Raw genomic sequence first — 19,928 nt, forward strand, 5'->3', positions numbered from 1 at the left:
TATTTATTGTAATTTTATCTTGTTGTTATACCTATTTTATTAGTGCACTAAGATATAAGTAATATTTATATCCTGTAATTATGGATTAATGTAAGCAATTGTATTAGCACTTATGTTTGGTAAGCACTGTTTACTGTTTATTTTTAACTGATAGCCTTTACAATTTTGGACTTTTATCAGTTTTTGTCACTAGTACTGTTTTTCTGTTCACACACTGATTTTTCTGCAGCAAACCAGCTATATTTGGGTATTCCTTTAGCACAGAGTTTTGTTTATAGGTGTATCAAAGCCAAGCACACCTTGTTAATTAATTAGCAGTTCACACCATTCACACAGTTTTTAACCTTTTACCCATACTCATAGACTCTACATATAGAACACATTATATATATTACTTTTTGTCAATCTGGGAGATTTTTTCACTATGTCTTTGTTTCAAAGTAGACGCACCCTAGCATCAGGTGCTGATGATTTTTTTAATGATTCTGAACACACAGATGACTCACTAGCAAACCTCTTAAAGGAAGTTGAAAAATATATGGTTAAAGAAACCAAATATCACCTTGAGATAGTAACCTTAGAAAAATATTTGAAAGAACGAATTACCCCTAGAGGATTACGAATTCTAAAAAATCCCACATTTGGTCAGGGTAACCTTATGTTTATGACCAAATGGAATCATATTTTAGAAGAATGCACAAGAAAACTTATGAATCTTATTAGTGAAAAGAAAAAATTATTGGATGAGGCAAATATAGAAATTAACATGCTGGAACAAAAAATAACTCCCCATATGGAGAGCAAACAATATCGGGAACTTTCACAAAAAGTGGCAGAAAATTTAGATTGTTTAAAAAAAAGAGATCAAAGACACTAAGAGAAAGAAATACTTTAGAGACTATGAGGATTATAAAGAAAGGAAAGAAAGAAATTATAGAGCTAAAAATAGAAGAACACATATTCAAAATACTAGTAATTCCAACAAGGAGCGTTTACAATATAAAGATCAAGACTTTAGATACACACATGGAAATAATTATTATGGCAATACATCAAATCAACGCCAGTATAATTCTTTAGCACATGGAGAAAGAGAGAGCTACTATAATAAAAGAAAGGAAGATATTTCCTACGCAGATCACAGATATCCACAGAAAAATCATGATATGACTTATAATAAAAATATGAATTATAGGAACAATCAGGATAGATCTGAACAGTGGGCAAGAGAAGAAAATAATTGGCAACAACCTAGAAATCCTTTTAAAAATCATAAAGAACAATATCCAAAAGAAACCACCACCCATAATAGATTTGGAGCTTTAGCAAGATATAACTCAGAAGAGGAGGAGGTTTTTATAGAGGCTGGAAAAAGAAAATACACAAGAACTGATTCAGATCTGTTCAACAAAAGACGCAAAAACATGGACAGAATGGATTTCTAAGTAATAAACACAATAATAAACAAATAAATAAAAAAGATAATGGTATTTTCAATCTGTCGAGTACCACACTATCAGAAGCCCAAACCTCTGTCTTAAACAAAGGGCTAAATTTTGCTCCCAGTTACAGAATGAATAAATTTGAAGCCTTTATAGGAATTCAGAAGTTTATTAGAAATTTATGCATAAAAAAGTTTTTTACTAACAATCCCATAATCAGTAACAGTTCTATAGAAATAAATAAACATAAACATATAGAGGTACATAAAAAGTCCTCCTTTAATCCCACACAGTGCAAATCAGCACCTATGGAGACATTCTTAGAACTAGTACATAGGGATATTAAAAATATGAAAATTAATTATGGTTCCAATCTCACTAAACTAGAACAAACAGCCTTGGCAGATTTAAAAATGAATGATAAGATAGTCATAAAGCCCGCGGACAAGGGCGGAGGGACAGTTATCATGGATAAAACTAAATACAATGAGGATCTTAGACAACTTAAAAACACTGAGGTATATATCGAACTTGATAGTAATCCAATAATAAAATTTAAAAAAAGACTTGAACTTCACTTGGAAAAAGGCTTAAAAACAGGCATTGTGAATAAAAAAGAATATCAATATATATACAACCAATTTCCAAAAACTCCCACTTTTTATATACTGCCGAAAATACACAAGGATCCATCTAACCCCCCGGGTAGACCCATAGTGTCAGGGGTTAATTCCCTCACAAGCAACTTATCGGCATTATCGGCATATATAGACCAATTTTTACAGACTTATGTTGTAAAGACAAAATCATATTTGAAAGATACCTTAAGTATCCTTAACCATTTAGAAAAACTTGAGTGGAATCCAAATTGGTGGTTGGTGACTAGTGATGTCACATCACTTTATACCATAATAGACAAAAATCTTGGCATAGCTTCAGTAAAAAACATCCTAGAAAAAGATGACTCTTTGGATAAAAAAACAACTTGAGTTTATATTAGACAGCATAGCTATAATTCTAGAAACCAACTACTTTTGGTTCAACCACCAATACTATTTGCAAGTAGGAGGCACAGCGATGAGCACCAGATTTGCGCCCAGCTATGCCAATTTATATATGGCCAATTGGGAAAATCAATATATTTACAACTCTAGCTGGGCGCAATATCTGGTGTCTTATCATCGCTACATAGATGACCTTTTCTTCATATGGTCAGGAAGTGAGAACCAATTACTTGAATTCATGGAATATTTGAAAACAAATGAGTTCAAAGTAGCTCTAACTTGGAATTATAGTCAAACCAAGGTAGAATTTTTAGACCTTGAAATATACATTGAGAATGAAATGTTGAAGTCGAAAAACTTTTTTAAAAGCATAGACGTAAACAATTACATAAGCCTCGAAAGTTGTCATCAAAAACATTGGCTTAAAAATGTCCCCAAAGGTCAATTCCTTCGACTGAGACGTAATTGTAAAGAACAAGATATGTATAAGGTTCAATCTCAAATCCTAAAAAAAACATTTTTTAGAGAAAAATTATCCAGCTAATTTTCTAGATGAAAAAATAGAAGTAACCAACATGGACAGGTCAGATTTATTAAAATATAAAATCAAAAATAAGAAATTCACTGATGATAAACTAGCAAATAGACTTATCTTCCAACATAGCACTCAGAGTGGAGAACTTAGGAACATCATACAAAAACACTGGGGAATTCTCACAAGAGATGCAGCATTAAATGAATTTTTAGGCGATGGACCTAACATAATTTTTAGAAAGGTTCCCAATCTTAAGTTTCAACTATCCCAATGTATTAAAGAAGTAGACAACAGCAAAGTAAAAAATTGGTTGCTACCATCTGAAATGGGTTTTAGAAAGTGTCAATTCTGCAATGCTTGCAAATTTATGAAAAGAACTCCAAAATTCTGTAAAAAAAAATTTCTGGAGATAACAAAAGGGAGTACAGTATAGATCAATTTATTACTTGCAATAGCAAAAACGTAATTTACATGTTACGATGCTCATGCAATTTAATCTATATAGGGCGTACCTCTAGACTTCTAAAAATTAGGATGAATGAGCATATTTATAATATTGAAAAGGGTTATGCTAATCATACAGTATCGTCTCACTTTGATAAAAAGCACAATAGAAATGTAAAGGATTTGGAATTTCTGGGCATTAGGAAATTAGAACAGAATTGGAAGGGAGGAGACACACAGAATAGATTGGGACAATTGGAAATGAAGTGAATCCATATTATGGATAGCTTCATACCCAATGGTCTTAATAACGATTTTGAAATCCATCACTTTTTGTGAAAGTTATTTATAAGTACAGCTACGAAGGCTAAAAAAATCTATATATGTCTTTTTTCATTTTTTTTTTTTAATAATTTTTAATAATTTTTTTAATTTTAATAAAAAAAAAATTTAATTTTTTTTTTAATTTTTTTTTTCTTTTATAATTTTTTTTTTTTTTTAATTTTTTTTTTATTTTTTTTTTTTATTACTTTGTCCACACTTATATTATCAGTGCTAGGTAGTTTTAGAATGTTTCACGAACTTATTTTCAATATTTGGAACCCCAAATGTAAAATTAAACACATAGTTAGAAACAGTAACCTCAACATCCTATCATAACTTTTCAGCGCAAACACACATAAGTACAATATATGTTTTTAAACATGTTACATGCTAACAAATAAAATCTATTTTTGAAAACATTGCGACACAACTAGGTTTATGATAAGGCTAGTAGTTTAATTATGGTCCATAGGACATATAGTCAGTAACATCACTTAAACTAAAAAAGATATAACTAATACCTTCACATTAAGGGGTTAAAAAAAACAAATACCTACATATATCATCAGTATAGACACTAATTGCAGGCACAATGTGATTATGTTTTTTGAAGTTTTGCATATATGTATAATGCTATAACATTATAATGCATAATTTCCCAATTCTGGTTATCCATCTTAACATCTATGCATATATCAACAAAATGTATAAAACTGAAAGAAGTTGAAAAACATACTAGTTGTTTAATGACAAATTACCTAAATGCCAACTTCCAAAATGGAGGTTGTAACCACAAACCTGGCAGAAACTCATCAATGGATTGTTTAAAAGGACTCTTGGACATGCGCACTAACATTCCTTGACAAAGCATACCAGCGAAACGTACATCGGAACTGAACTGTTCTATATTGAGTTTTATCGTGTCTCTACACTAGCCAGGACACCTGGGGGCTTAGCGCTATTGTCTTGCTACTAAAAAGGTTTTGGTTTCGGAGGTCACACTCCTGCTGATCCATTTAACTCTTTGCAAGTTTGGCGATTTGAAGCATTTGTTACAGCATATCTGCTTTTGTACCCTTACATTGTGGTGTTATCAAGGCTTATGAGATGCTTTTATATATTTTAAAATAAATTTGTATCCAAGTTTTGCCTAGTGTACTGTTTTCCCATCAGTATAAAGTGGGAGTGCGCATATCCTTGAGCTTAGTGGAAAGCTCCAACAAATGTGAGTAGTCATTTGTTACAAACAACTACTTCCTCAAAGTGCCATTACAGATTCACACTATGTTGCAATTTTCTGTTTCCTTTTTTATGGGATCTCACTGAGGAATGCTAACAAGCTGAAAAACTCATCCAGAGGACACAGACATATCCTTGATTCAGAACTTTATTTGGTTTTCCTTTTATGATTTTTGTTATCACATTTATTTCACATTTTTTTCTTTGTGATATTCGGTATATTTATTGAAATATTCAGACATATTGGCTGTAATAATTCCATTGTCCCTGCCATATCTCACTATCCCCACAAGTAAATCCTTGTAGATACTAGTAGGATTGGTGGTAAGAATAAAGTAAGTATTGGTGTCTGATAGTTGACGGGAGGCCTAACAAACATAATCTTGCCTGTTTAAAATCACTAGGTTACCTCCTTTGTCTGATTCTCGAAACACAAGATTCTTATTGGAGGATAATTATTAAAGAGCCCTATTATCAGACTCAGCAAAATTATTTTTATTGTGATGAAACCTATTGGTCTTAATACCGCTATCAGTTTCAGAGGGTATAGGTGTGGTCCTTAGCTCAGAATCAAGTTTAATTAGTTGATTTTCTATAGTTTGCTGAAAAATATCCAGAGAATACATCTGGTCTGAACTGGATAAAAAGTACTCTTAGTTTTTAAACTAGACACATCTATATCCTGTGTAGATGGACCATATCTAATATTGTCTCTATCCGCTGATTGCAGATCCTCCATATCTTGTATACAACATCTATCCTCAAAAGTCAAACTACACCCCAAATAATCTCTTGGCACAATAGGAGAAATATTTTCTTCATCTTGAAAAGACCCTGATTCAGAATCATCTTTCAAAAAATGTTTTTTGAGAGTAAGCAATCTCACAAATTTGTTGAGATCTAATGTGGTCTGAAACAGATTAAAATGACAAGATGGAGAAAAACTAAGACCTCGTGAAAATACCCTCTCCTCATCGTGACTAAGAGTGTAATCAGACAAATTAATCACATATTTTGTAGATATCTGTGTGTTTGTTTCTTCCTTATCCTCTGCGGGTATCTCTTTGTTTTTTCTGTGTCTACGGCGATGTCTGTTCTGGCCCACTCTACGTGTTCTTTTCGGATTATTGGTTTTAAAATGGAGTGAAGTGGGCCTGATCCGTTTTTTGACTGTCCGTGTAGTGAAGTGCTTGGTGTATTTAGTACTTATGGCTGACCTGATGTATCATGTGTATCACCGATAAGGTCACTGTCTTAGGTTTCATAATCGTATTCGGTATCACTGAAAGATGCCTTTTTGTCTTGTTTGGATTTTTTATATCTGAATTTTTTGCTTTTAGAAATTGAACTCCTATGAGACCATGAGTATACATTGTCTGAATCATAATCCATTTTGTCCCTATTAATTTTTTGCGACTTAAAATCCCAAAGTTCCCTTTGGAATTTTTGCATGTTTCCTTTAAACTGAGTGTCATAGACACTAAATTCAGGGTCCATCTGTACCTGTTTTAATTCTACTTGCAAATCTTGCATTTGTTTTATGAGTGCCAATCTCTGTTGTTTTTTATAATTAATCAATATAGTCATTGATGTTTGTGAACAAGTGGAAAGTGCTTTATTCCACTCAGGCATGTAACATGAAATGATGGGAACTTTTTTATCCTAAGACCCCTAGGTATATGTTCCCTTTGTTGATAAATAAGAAAAGTCTTGATGTCCATTTCTAACCTAATGTTTGTTTTTCTGAAACTATCCATTTGTACAAATAGACTCTCTAAATCATGTTCTGCGTCATTTAACCATGATTGCAGTGTGTCTGCTGAGGGATTGAGCGTTTTTGTGAGATCTTCAAACACAAAACCCTCCGTGTCCTGTTGATCCATGATGTACAAATAAGTAATAGAATAGATTAGTATATGAAAATCATCAATTAATAGAAAATTAAACACTATAGATAAACAATTAAATAATTAAATATCACCTTTCATTCCAACAGTGGAAATATATGAATACAAAATATGTAATCCCAAATACATATGAAACATCTGTATTCAATATTATGAATTTTCACTACGATTGCCTCACTATATTTTATAGATGAAGCTAGACCTAACAGATTGATAGCTGGTTAGAGTACTAGCACACTACCACATTGCTGAAGCAATATTGGTTGAATGAAAACACATGGTATTCTTATGGTATATCAGTCAGAGTGACACCTAAGCAAGATGGTCTCAATACTGAGTGTTGATGACTTTTTAAATTGAAAGCTATTTTAAACCTTAATTGGTGTTATAAATAGATACACCTAATATTTGCATAGTACATCAATCAAATCTAATCAACTCAAAAAACTAAATAGACTGGGTACTATCTGTTAAAGGCCATTATATTAGTCAATTTAAATGCTGATATGTTGCCATATTGCTAAAAAAACAATTAATTATATAAGTGAAAACACAAGGGATTATTATAATTTATGAAATATAGCTGGTCCAAAACCAAATGGACTCAATGCTATCCGATGACTATTAGATTGGTAGTTAGTAAAAATGCTAACCTTCTGCCGTTTTACTAGAAAGGCATTAATTGATGTTATTAGGAAAAACACAAGATATTAGTAAAAAATAGCAATCAATGCAACGCAAAAGATAGATAGTCTCAATAATATCCAATTAGTGACTACTATCCCACACAAGATATTGTTCACAATATATGTAGCTTTACTACACTTCATTGCACCAGTATATTTTGGCAAATAAAGTTAGACACAGTGGATTGATGGCTATACTAACAAGTTGCCATATTCCTGGAGAAACATTAATTAATGTTGAAGCTGAAAATATAAAGTGTCAGTATGATGCGGCAAATATATATATAAATAAAAATAAATATATATATATACACACCTTAATAATCATTAGTATTCAATGATAAATAAAGCTAATCTAAAAGATGACATCCTTAATCTAACTCTGAATTAAGACCCTTCGGGCTCAAAGTTCCTAATTGAAATATCCATTTTCCTTCTCTTTTTAAAATTTCATTGTGCAAATTACCTCCTCTCCAAGGATATGAACATTTATCGATACCCATAAATTTTAAGTGCTTTAAATTTGCTCCATTACAATTAAAAAAGTGCTTGGGGACAGGTAAATCTTTGTTTCTCTCTTTATCGTGGTGTTCAATTGATAGGATGTGTTCTCTTATCCTATCACGTAGGGGTCTTTCTGATTCCCCCAGGTATTGAACACCACATTTGCACTCTATTAAATAAATAACATTTTTATCTGTGCATTTGAGCATTTGATTGATCTTAAAAATGTATCCTGTATTATATGATTTCACTTCTTTCTTTTTCATAGCATGTTTACATGACTTGAACTCATGGCATGGAAAAAAAAACCTTTTAGTGCTTTTCCCCATAGGCCAGTGCCTATACCTGTCTCTTTTTTCTTTAAGTCAGTAGGGGCCAGTCTAGTTTTTAAATTCCTTGCTCTCTTGTAAACTATTTGGGGTTTATTCGATAGAAGGTGACCTATCATATCATCACTTTTTAATACATTTTTTTTCGATAACATGTTTATTTCCACTAAAAGAGGTAATACAAGGCACAAAGAAACAGTCGTTATTCGTTTTTTTCTTTCATCTTTTTATTTAAAATATTTTCTCTTTTATAAATACGAACCTCATTTTTAACTGTTTCTAATTCTTTTTCTCTGTATCCTCTATTTACAAATGTATCTACTAAAATCTTTGATTGGGCATCATAATCTAGGGTGTTGCTAATTTTTTTCTTTATTCTGATAAACTGACCCTTAGGGATATTCTTTTTCCATAAATTGGTGACAGCTTTGTTGGTGGATGTAATTATTGTCATCTACTTGCTTAAAATATGTCCTAGAATGCAGTTTATTATCCTTGACAAATATTTCTAGATCTAAAAAATGTATAATAGAATTACTTTTTTTGCAGGTAAATTTCAAGTTTTTGGAATTATTGTTCATAGATGCAAAACATTCATTGAAACTACTCTCACTACCCTGAGAAATCATTAGAATATCATCTATGTACTGCTTATAGGTGACCAGGTTTGTCCCCATTGTGCAATTGGAGATAAACTCTTGTTCCCATAAGCTCATAAATAAATTTGCATAACTGGGGGTAAACCTGGTCCCCATAGCGTTACCCTGTTCTTGATTATAAAACTCTCCCATAAAGTAAAAATAATTGTGATGTAAAATAAATGTAATGCATTCCAAAATAAATCATTTTTGCTCACGGCTTATCATTTCATCTTGTTCTAAATAATTCTTAGTGGCCTGAATGCCATCTTCGTGTATAGTGAGGCAACATCACATGTTATAAGCATGTATTCTTCCTTCCAATTAAGATTATTAATTAAATTAAGTACATCGGTGGAGTCCTTTTGGTAAGATGGTAATGGTTTTACATGTTTTTGTAGGAATAAATCAATGTATTCAGAAAAGTTTGCCGTTGTTAAACCAATGCTCAAAATAATTGGCCTTCCAGGGGGGTTTGTGATACATTTATGAATCTTAGGCAAACAGTATAGTAATAGTATTCTAGGATACTGTATTGATAAATATCTACTCTCTTTTTCTGTAAGAATTCCCTTTTAGTGATGTCCCGAATAGTTCGCCGGCGAATAGTTACCGGCGAACATAGCATGTTTGCGTTCGTCGCGGCGGGCGAACATATGCGATGTTCGATCCGCCCCCTATTCTTCATCATTGAGTAAACTTTGACCCTTTACCTCACAGTCAGCAGACACATTACAGCCAATCAGCAGCAGACACTCCCTCCCAGACCCTCCCACCTCCTGCACAGCATCCATTTTAGATTCATTTGGAAGCTGCATTCTTAGTGAGAGGAGGGAAAGTGTGGCTGCTGCTGATTTAATAGGGAAATTGATAGCTAGGCTATTGTATTCCACTACAGTCCTGAAGGACTCATCTGATCTCTGCTGTAAGGACAGCACCCCAAAAAGCCCTTTTTAGGGCTAGAACATCAGTCTGCTTTTTTTTTTTTCCTGTGTAATCTAATTGCAGTTGCCTGCCTGCCAGCGTGTGTGTCAGGCTCATAGCGTATACTGTGCACACTTGCCCAGTGCCACCACTCATATCTGGTGTAACAGTAGTGTAGATTTAAAAAAAACAACACTTTTTTGACTGGCCGCCAATAAGGCAGATGGGGAGGGTTAGAGAGCTGTTTTGGGGGGGATCAGGGAGGTTAGGGGCTAAGGGGGGATGCTACACCACAGCATATGTAAATATGCTAAAAAAATAAAAACAATTTAAAAAAAACAAACCTTTTATTTTAGTACTGGCAGACTTTCTGCCAGTACTTAAGATGGCGGGGACAATTGTGGGGTGGGGGAGGGAAGGGAGCTGTTTGGGAGGGATCAGGGGGTCTGATGTGTCAGTTGGGAGGCTGATCTCTACACTAAAGCTATAATTAACCCTGCAAGCTCCCTACAAACTACCTAATTAACCCCTTCACTGCTAACCATAATACACGTGTGATGCGCAGCAACATTTAGCGGCCTTCTAATTGCCAGAAAGCAACGCCAAAGTCATATATGTCTGCTATTTCTGAACAAAGGGGATCCCAGAGAAGCATTTACAACCATTTATGCCATAATTGCACAAGCTGTTTGTAAATGATTTCAGTGAGAAACCTAAAATTGTGAAAAATGTAATTTTTTTTTTTTATTTGATCGCATTTGGCGGTGAAATGGTGGCATGAAATATACCAAAATTGGCCTAGATCAATACTTTGGGCTGTCTACTACACTACACTTAAGCTAAAATTAACTCTACAAGCTCCCTACATGCTCCCTAATTAACCCTTTCACTGCTGGGCATAAAACACATGTGGTGCGCAGTGGCATTTAGCAGCCTTCTAATTACCAAAAAGCAACGCCAAAGCCATATAAGTCTGCTATTTCTGAATAAAGGGGATCCCAGAGAAGCATTTACAACCATTTATGCCATAATTGCATAAGTTGTTTGTAAATAATTTCTGTGAGAAACCTAAAGTTTGTGAAAAAGTGAACAATTTTTTTTTTATTTGATCGCATTTGGCAGTGAAATGGTGGCATGAAATATGCCAAAATGGGCCTAGATCAATACTTTGGGATGTCTTCTAAAAAAAAATATACATGTCAAGGGATATTCAGGTATTCCTGACAGATATCAGGGTTCCAATTTAACTAGCGCTCATTTTGAAAAAAAGTGGTTTTGAAATAGCAAAGTGCTTCTTGTATTTATTTCCCTATAACTTGCAAAAAAAGCAAAGAACATGTTAACATTGGGAATTTCTAAACTCAGGACAAAATTTAGAAACTATTTAGCATGGTTGTTTTTTGGTGGTTGTAGATGTGTAACATATTTTGGGGGTCAAAGTTAGAAAAAGTGAGTTTTTTTCAATTTTTTTCCTCATATTTTATAATATTTTTAATAATAAATTATCAGATATGATGAAAATAAAAATATCTTTAGAAAGTCCATTTAGTGGCGAGAAAAACGGTATATAATATGTGTGGGTACAGTAAATGAGTAAGAGGAAAATTACAGCTAAACACAAACACCGCAGAAATGTAAAAATAGCCCTGGTCCTTAAGGGAAAAACATTGAAAAATGGCCTTGGTCCTTAAGGGGTTAAAAAAACACTAGAAATATGACTGTGAAATAATAGCAGTCAGTGGAGGGGGGCAGGATCGTGGGCGGAGATGTCCGGGAGGGCGGGGGCGGGCGCGTGCACAGGGAGGGAGCGGGTGAGAACCGCTACACTACAGAAAAAGTTGGTGTAAATTTTTTTTAAAAAAGGAATAAAGATTAAAAAAAAAGATCAGGCAGGTGGTGGGGGTTGGTCTGTGGGGGGGGAAGCTATACTACAGAAAAAAAAATAAAAACAGAAAAAACTACATTTTTTTGCAAATTGGGTACTGGCAGACAGCTGCCAGTACCCAAGATGGCCGCCAATAAGGCAGATGGGGAGGGTTAGAGAGCTGTTTTGGGGGGGATCAGGGAGGTTGGGGGCTAAGGGGGGATGCTACACCACAGCATATGTAAATATGCTAAAAAAAATAAATAAATTACAAAACCTTTTATTTTAGTACTGGCAGACTTTCTGTCAGTACTTAAGATGGCGGGAACAATTGTGGGGTGGGGGAGGAAGCTGTTTGGGAGGGATCAGGGGGTCTGATGTGTCAGGTGGGAGGCTGATCTCTACACTAAAGCTAAAATTAACCCTGCAAGCTCCCTACAAACTACCTAATTAACCCCTTCACTGCTAGTCATATTACACGTGTGATGCGCAGCATTTAGCAGCCTTCTAATTATCAGAGAGCAATGCCAAAGTCATATATGTCTGCTATTTCTGAACAAAGGGGATCCCAGAGAAGCATTTACAACCATTTATGCCATAATTGCATAAGTTGTTTGTAAATAATTTCAGTGAGAAACCTAAAGTTTGTGAAAAAGTGACCAGTTTTTTTTATTTGATCGCATTTGGCGGTGAAATGGTAGCATGAAATATACCAAAATGGGCCTAGATCAATACTTTGGGATGTCTTCTAAAAAAAATATATACATGTCAAGGGATATTCAGGTATTCCTAACAGATATCAGGGTTCCAATGTAACTAGCGCTCATTTTGAAAAAAAGTGGTTTTGAAATAGCAAAGTGCTTCTTGTATTTATTTCCCTATAACTTGCAAAAAAAGCAAAGAACATGTTAACATTGGGTATTTCTAAACTCAGGACAAAATTTAGAAACTATTTAGCATGGTTGTTTTTTGGTGGTTGTAGATGTGTAACAGATTTTTCAGGGCCTGCTAGGGCACAGTGTCATACCAGTGCAACTCATATCTGGTGTAACAGTAGTGTACATTAAAAAAAATTCAATTTTGACTGTAATAGATTGAATAGCAGTTAGTTGTCTGCAAGCGTGTGTGTCAGGCCTACAGCGTCTACTCTGCCAACTTCTGCCAGTGCACAGTGCCACTCATATCTTTTGTCACAGTAGCTTGCACGCATAGTACCACAAATCGGAAAAAAAAATGACAGGCAGAGGCAGGCCACCCCGCAGGGGCCGTCGTGGTCATGGTGCTGTGATTCCCTTTTGGCCCTAGAATAATGCCCAGTGTATAGAGGCCACGTACCCAGAACTCGAAAAGTTCTGAGGACATAGTTGACTGGCTAACACAGGATACCCAATCTTCTACAGCTTCCGCTCGGAACCTTGACGCACCATCCTCCTCCAGCTTAGCTTCGGGCAACTCTCAAGTTACCACTCGCCCGCCTGCCGCCACCACCAACACTAGCACCACAGCCACTTCACTTGATCTGTAAGAGGAGTTATTTACACATCAGTTGGAAGAAATGAGTGATGCGCAACCATTATTGCCAGAGGATGTAGATAACAAGGATATGTCTCAGTCAGGCAGCATTACACACATGGATGTACGGTGTGATGATGATGATGTTGTACCTGCTGCGGGAGTTTGGTCTGTCACTGTGAAGCAGGCGTAACCCTTACACTACCTGATCGATACAACATCATACCTGATGTTTTAAAGCATGTTATTCCAAACAATTTAGGAATGTTAGGTGATTTATGCCCTTTATGGATTAAAACCAGACTCTGCATCAACTATGTAATTTTCCATGGGAGTTTTGCCATGGATCCCCCTCCGGCACGCCACAGTCCAGGTGTTAGTCCCCTTGAAACAACTTTCCCATCACTATTGTGGCCAGAAAGAGTCCCTGTGGGTTTTAAAATTTGCCTGCCCATTGAAGTCAATGGCGTTCCGCCCGGTTCGACGGTTCGCGAACTTTTGCGGGAGTTCGCACTCGCAGTTCGCGAACCCAAATTTTTATGTTCGCGACATCACTATTCCTTTTGTTTTTCATGATTCTAATAGAGTCTTCAACTCTTTGGTATATTCTGTAGTAGGGTTATTATTTCATTTTTTATATGTATTATTATCATATAAGATATCTTGACATTTTTATATATTGCTCCTTATCGAGTATAACAATCCCACCTCCTTTGTCCACAGGTTTTATTATTAATTCTTCATCTTGTTCCAATTCATTTATTGTTTTTAACATATTCTTAGATAAATTACTGTTAATTTTATCAATTTTTGTTTTTTGTAAATTTTCAATATCTTTCAGGACAAATTTTTCAAAAGTTTCAATAAAGGATCCTTTATCATATTTCATATAAAAATTTGATTTTTGTCTGAGGTTTGTATGAATGTATTTATCATTACTTTGATCATATTGTTGATAATTCAACTCTGGTCCTTTTCTTAGAAACCATCTTTTGACAATTAATTTGCTTATAAATTTATGGGCATCGATATATGTACCGAATTTGTCTAATTTTGCAGTTGGTGCAAATGTTAGGCCTTTACTCAACAATTCTTCTTGTAACTTGGTTAGGGTCTTTTTACTTAACTTGTAAATCCCTTTATTACTTATTATGTTACTATTTGCAATACGTTGGTCTTTTTTGTTTCTACTACACCCTCCTCTCTTTCCTCTCTTTCTGAGGCCCTTCTTTTTCTTCTTTCCCTTTGGGGTAGTTGTTTTGTATTTGTTGTTGGTCCTAATTCTAAAAAAATATTTTTGTCTATCATTAATGTGTTTAGTTTTTCTTTAGATTTTTGCCCACCTGATGTACTTGGTCTTGTTTCTGATAGTACTTCAAATCTATTTGTAGTATATACTTCTGATTTGTCAGGTGTATATATATATATATATATATATATATATATATATATATATTTCCAGTGTTACCTCTAGGGTTTACTTGTTTACTGATGGCTTGTATTTGAGTAGTTCCCATTGTTATATTATTTATATCTCCAGTTTTCAGTTCCCCTATTGTTAAAATGTCCATAATTATTAGTATTCAAATAATTAGAGTTCCTATTATAATTAAAAAATTGTCCACTGTTGGGATGATAATAATTTCTATCATAGTTGGATGATTGTCTGTTCCAATCAGCCAATAGAATACGAGCTCAATATGATTGGCTGATTGCATCAGCCAATCGGATTGAACTACAATCTGATTGGCTGATTGAATCAGCCAATCAGATTTTTCCTACCTTGATTCTGATTGGCTGATAGAATCCTATCAGCCAATCGGAAATGAAGGGACGCCGTCTTGGATGACGTCCCTTAAAGGAACCTTCATTCGTCGTTCAGTCGTTGGTTGAAGAGGATGGCTTTGTGTCGGCTCCTTTGAAAATGGCTCCACTCCGCTCCGGATGGATAAAGATTGAAGACGCTGCCTGGATGAAGACTTCTACCGGATGAAGGACCTTCTCTGCGCACCTTGGATGAAGATTTCGGCCCGGTTGGGTGAAGACGACTCAAGGTAATGAGATCTTCAGGGGGTTAGTGTTAGGTTTTTTTAAGGGGGGTTTGGGTGGGTTAGAGTAAGGGTATGTGGGTGGTGGGTTTTAATGTTGGGGGGGTTGTATTTTTTTTTTTACAAGTAAAAGAGTTGATTACTTTGGGGCAATGTCCCGCAAAAAGCCCTTTTAAGGGGTGGTAAAAGAACTGATTACTTTTGTAATTTAGAATAGGGTAGGGCATTATTTTATTTTGGGGGGATTTTTTATTTTATTAGGGGGCTTAGATTAGGTGTAATTAGTTTAAACTTCTTGTATTTTTTTTATTTTTTTGTAATTTAGTGTTTTGTTTTTTTTGTATTATAGATTAGTTTATTTAATTGTGTTTTAGTTTAGCTAATTGTAGTTTTTTTTTTTTAAATTTAATTAATTTAATGATAGTGTAGTGTTAGGTGTATTTGTAACTTAGGTTATGATTTATTTTACAGGTAATTTTTAACTTATTTTAACTAGGTAGCTATTAAATAGTTATTAAATATTTAATAGCTATTGTACCTAGTTAAAATAAATACAAAGTTGCCTGTAAAATAAATATAAATCATAAAATAGCTACAATGTAATTATTAGATATATTGTAGCTATATTAGGGTTTATTTGATAGGTAAGTATTTAGTTTTAAATAGGAATAATTTATTTAATAAGAGAAATATTATTTCGTTTAATTAAAATTATATTTAACTTAGGGGGGTGTTAGGGTTAGACTTAGGTTTAGGGGTTAATAACTTTATTATAGTAGCGGAGACGTTGCGGGCGGGAGATTAGGGATTAATAATTGTAGGTAGGTGGCGACAATGTTAGGGAGGGCAAATTAGGGGTTAATACAATTTATTATAGTGTTTGCGAGGCGGGAGTGCGGAGGTTTAGGGGTTAATACATTTATTATAGTGGCGGCAAGGTCCGGTCGGCAGATTAGGGGTTAATAAGTGTAGTTAAGGTAGCGGCGACATGGGGGGGGGGCAGATTAGGGAGTAATAAATATAATATAGGTGTCAGCGATGTTAGGGGCAGCAGATTAGTGGTTCATAGGGATAATGTAGGTTGCGGCGGTGTCCGGAGTAGAAGATTAGGGGTTAATAATATAATGCAGGTGTCAGCGATAGCGGGGGTGGCAGATTAGGGGTTAATAAGTGTAAGGTTAGGGGTGTTTAGACTCGGGGTTCATGTTAGGGTGTTAGGTGCAGACTTAGAGAGTGTTTCCCCAAAGGAAACAATGGGGCTGCGCTAGGAGCTGAACGCTGCTTTTTTGCAGGTGTTAGGTTTTTTTCAAGCCAGCTCAGCCCCATTGTATCCTATGGGGATATCGTGCATGAGCACGTTTTTCCAGCTTACCGCTACCGTAGGCAACGCTGGTATTGAGAATTGAAGGGAAGGTAAATTCTGCTCAACGCTCCCTTTTCTGAGCCTAACGCAGCCACTCAGACAACTCTCAATACCAGCGTTGTCTTAAGGGTACACTGGGAAAAAAAGCAGCGTTAGCTACGCGGATCTTTACCGACAAAACTCTAAATCTAGGCGATAGAATGCTACAGACACAAGCACTCTCCTGAGTCTCTCATTTTTAACAAAAGATATTAAAAGTACAAATAAAGTTTGATAATACAAGCACATTAGAAGGTTGTTTAAAATGACATGTTCTATATGAATCATGAAAGAAATATTTGGGGTTTTATGAATATATTAAATATACAATAAGTGAAAAGAAAACCAATTTCAGATATACTTTTGTAACTATACCTGACCATATGCATCCCACTCCCATACTGCTTGTATACAGTTCTCCTCTCTGCCCTCCCACTAACCTAATTTCTTGCCTTTTTCTCTTTTTTTTCACCAGTTGCTTTCAATAATGTTGACACTTAATTGAACTCTAATTTACTACAAGTTAATTTTTAATAAACTTTTTTTCCACTCTCTCTCATGGCCACACATATTAGTGGTTAATCATATGTGTAGATAATCTCCCTTATTCACTATAAACATGCTTGTAATACCTATATGCTTTTTTTTTTAACTTATGTGTTTTTTTTTTTTTTAAATGTTGAAAATACAAAATGTAGTTCTGTACAGTATGGGAATATGTGGCTACATTTTGAGACTTTGTTCTTTACAGTGTTTTGGGAGAAGGACAGATCATATACTTGAGTTTATTGTACTATATACAGTATTATCTAATCTAGCAGAAAAATTAAACCTTCTTTGTATTTCTATTAACTTACACAGTATTTTTTTTTTTCAAACATTATATCCCGTTTTGCAAAAACAACCTATCAACATTCCGAGTATTGCATTGCCATACAAACTCCCTCTTCATTGGCACCCCAACCCCTTAATTCATTCATATTCTGTGATGTTTTATACAATCACTCTGTATTGAGGGTCAGCTTAAAATCCTACATATTATGTTATTACAAGACTAAACGTCACCTTCCTATATTCATACAACATTCTGTCATAGCCTTGGACTATTATCATTGTTCCTCATAAGTAATGTATGCTGTATTGAATCAACAATACTACTACTACTGCAAATAATAATAATAATATTAAGGTTACTCAAGATTAAATTAATTACATTGAAAAATTGGTAAGTGTTAATATCATAAGATCATTTATGCATAATTTCCTTCATTTTTTATTCTAGTGGAAATGATATGAGGAGGTTATATAAACCGTACAAAAAAGGAAAACCATGTGCTGACTGCCGAGGTTCCTGCGATGGAAAATTATGTAGTAAGGAAATAAAATAATCTTCTGTTATTTTTCTTCTTCTAGTGTTTAAACATGATTTACTTATTGCTAGTACTGAACACCATATATACACACACAAATACATACACATACAGTATATATACACACACACCATATTCTTAAAAAAATAAAAATCTATTTAGGTTAATCCCGATAGGAGGGGTGTATGGTACCAAAAATATATAGAAATATATACTGTATATATATATATATATATATATATATATATAGATAGATAGATAGATAGATAGATATAGATATCAAAATAACAAGAGTATTATATATATACATATACAAATATATATATATATATATATATATATATATATATATACAAATACAGAGTATTGCTTCAGACTTGATAAAGGAAGGAACTCTTCCGAAAGCTTGTCAACTTATAAATGTATAGTTAGTCCAATAAAAAAGTATCATTGCTCAATGCAATACTCTTGTTATTTTGATATCTATATCTATATATATATATATATATATATATATATATATATATATATATATATATATATATTAATATAAGTGGTTATGAAGTGCTCCCGCCAGGGTGCTAGCAAATATCAATTCAAAAACAGGCTGCACTCAATGGTTCTTTTTAGTTAATTTACTATGTGACTTCTCAGGGATACAGTTCCCTTTCCTAAGACAAATTAACAGTGTTGTGACAAACATTTTATAACAAACCAAATCAGATAGATCCAACCCCCTCATCAGTTAAACCACCAAAGCTTGTCGTAGAAACCACATTGTGTTTATAAACATAAGTGTCATATTCATCATATGTGTGTCATTATCAGTGATTTAGGAAACACATTGTGATTTACATTATATCCAAATAATATTTACAACATTATCCTTCATCATTATAAATTAGCCTACACTTGGCTTCATCTTATGTCGATGTAAATCAAGATATTGCAAAATCTTAACATAATGTTTCACTCTGCTTAGTTGTTTATACTTATATTTAAAAAAAGACCTTTTAGACCAATTATCCATATGATATATATATATATATATATATATATATATATTTCAGTATCTTTAATAATATAATATTTATATTTAATATTTATATATATATTTTTAAAGTATCTATAATAATTATTATTAATATTTTTATATTTAATATTTACATAACACGCTTTAAGATAACTAATTTTTCATGTGCGCTAACCTGACAAAGTGTTAGTCCTAAAGTGCAAAACTCAAAGCTTGTTACACATATTTCACATTTCAATGTTCTTCACATATCATTTTTTTAATTTTGATTATTAAATATATATATATCTATATATCTGATAATTTTATTGTAAAATATATTTATATATCTGTATATCTATACAACTAGTAAAACAAAATTTTACAGGGACACTGAACCAAATTTTTTTCCTTTGTGATTCAGATAGAGCATGCAATTTTAAGCAACTTTCTAATTTACTTCTATTATCAATTTTCTTCGTTCTCTTGCTATCTTTATTTTAAATAAAAGCCATCTAAGCTTTTTTGGGTTAAGAACTCTGGACAGCACTTTTTGATTGGTGGATGGATTTTTTCCACCAATCAGCAAGGACAACCCAGGTTTTTCACCAAAATGGGCCAGCATCTAAACTTAGATTCTTGCATTTCAAATAAAGATACCAAGAGAATAAAGAAAATTTGATAATAGGAGTAAATTAGAAAGTTGCTTACAAATTCATGCTCTATCTGAATCACAAAAGAAAA

The 19,928-nt window shown here is 33.7% G+C and overlaps 1 protein-coding gene across 1 annotated transcript in view; it reads left to right on the plus strand.

Moving 5' to 3' along the window:
* Positions 1-19,928, plus strand: part of LOC128656929 (cysteine-rich secretory protein 2-like) — a 124,577-nt gene that overhangs the window by 88,415 nt on the left and 16,234 nt on the right. The window contains exon 6 of the mRNA XM_053711103.1: positions 18,085-18,173. Coding sequence (XP_053567078.1) covers positions 18,085-18,173 — 89 coding nt within the window. The remainder of the gene's footprint in view (positions 1-18,084; positions 18,174-19,928) is intronic.

This window comes from Bombina bombina, chromosome 4 (genome assembly GCF_027579735.1).
Source record: "Bombina bombina isolate aBomBom1 chromosome 4, aBomBom1.pri, whole genome shotgun sequence".
Classification (NCBI taxonomy): Eukaryota; Metazoa; Chordata; class Amphibia; order Anura; family Bombinatoridae; genus Bombina; species Bombina bombina.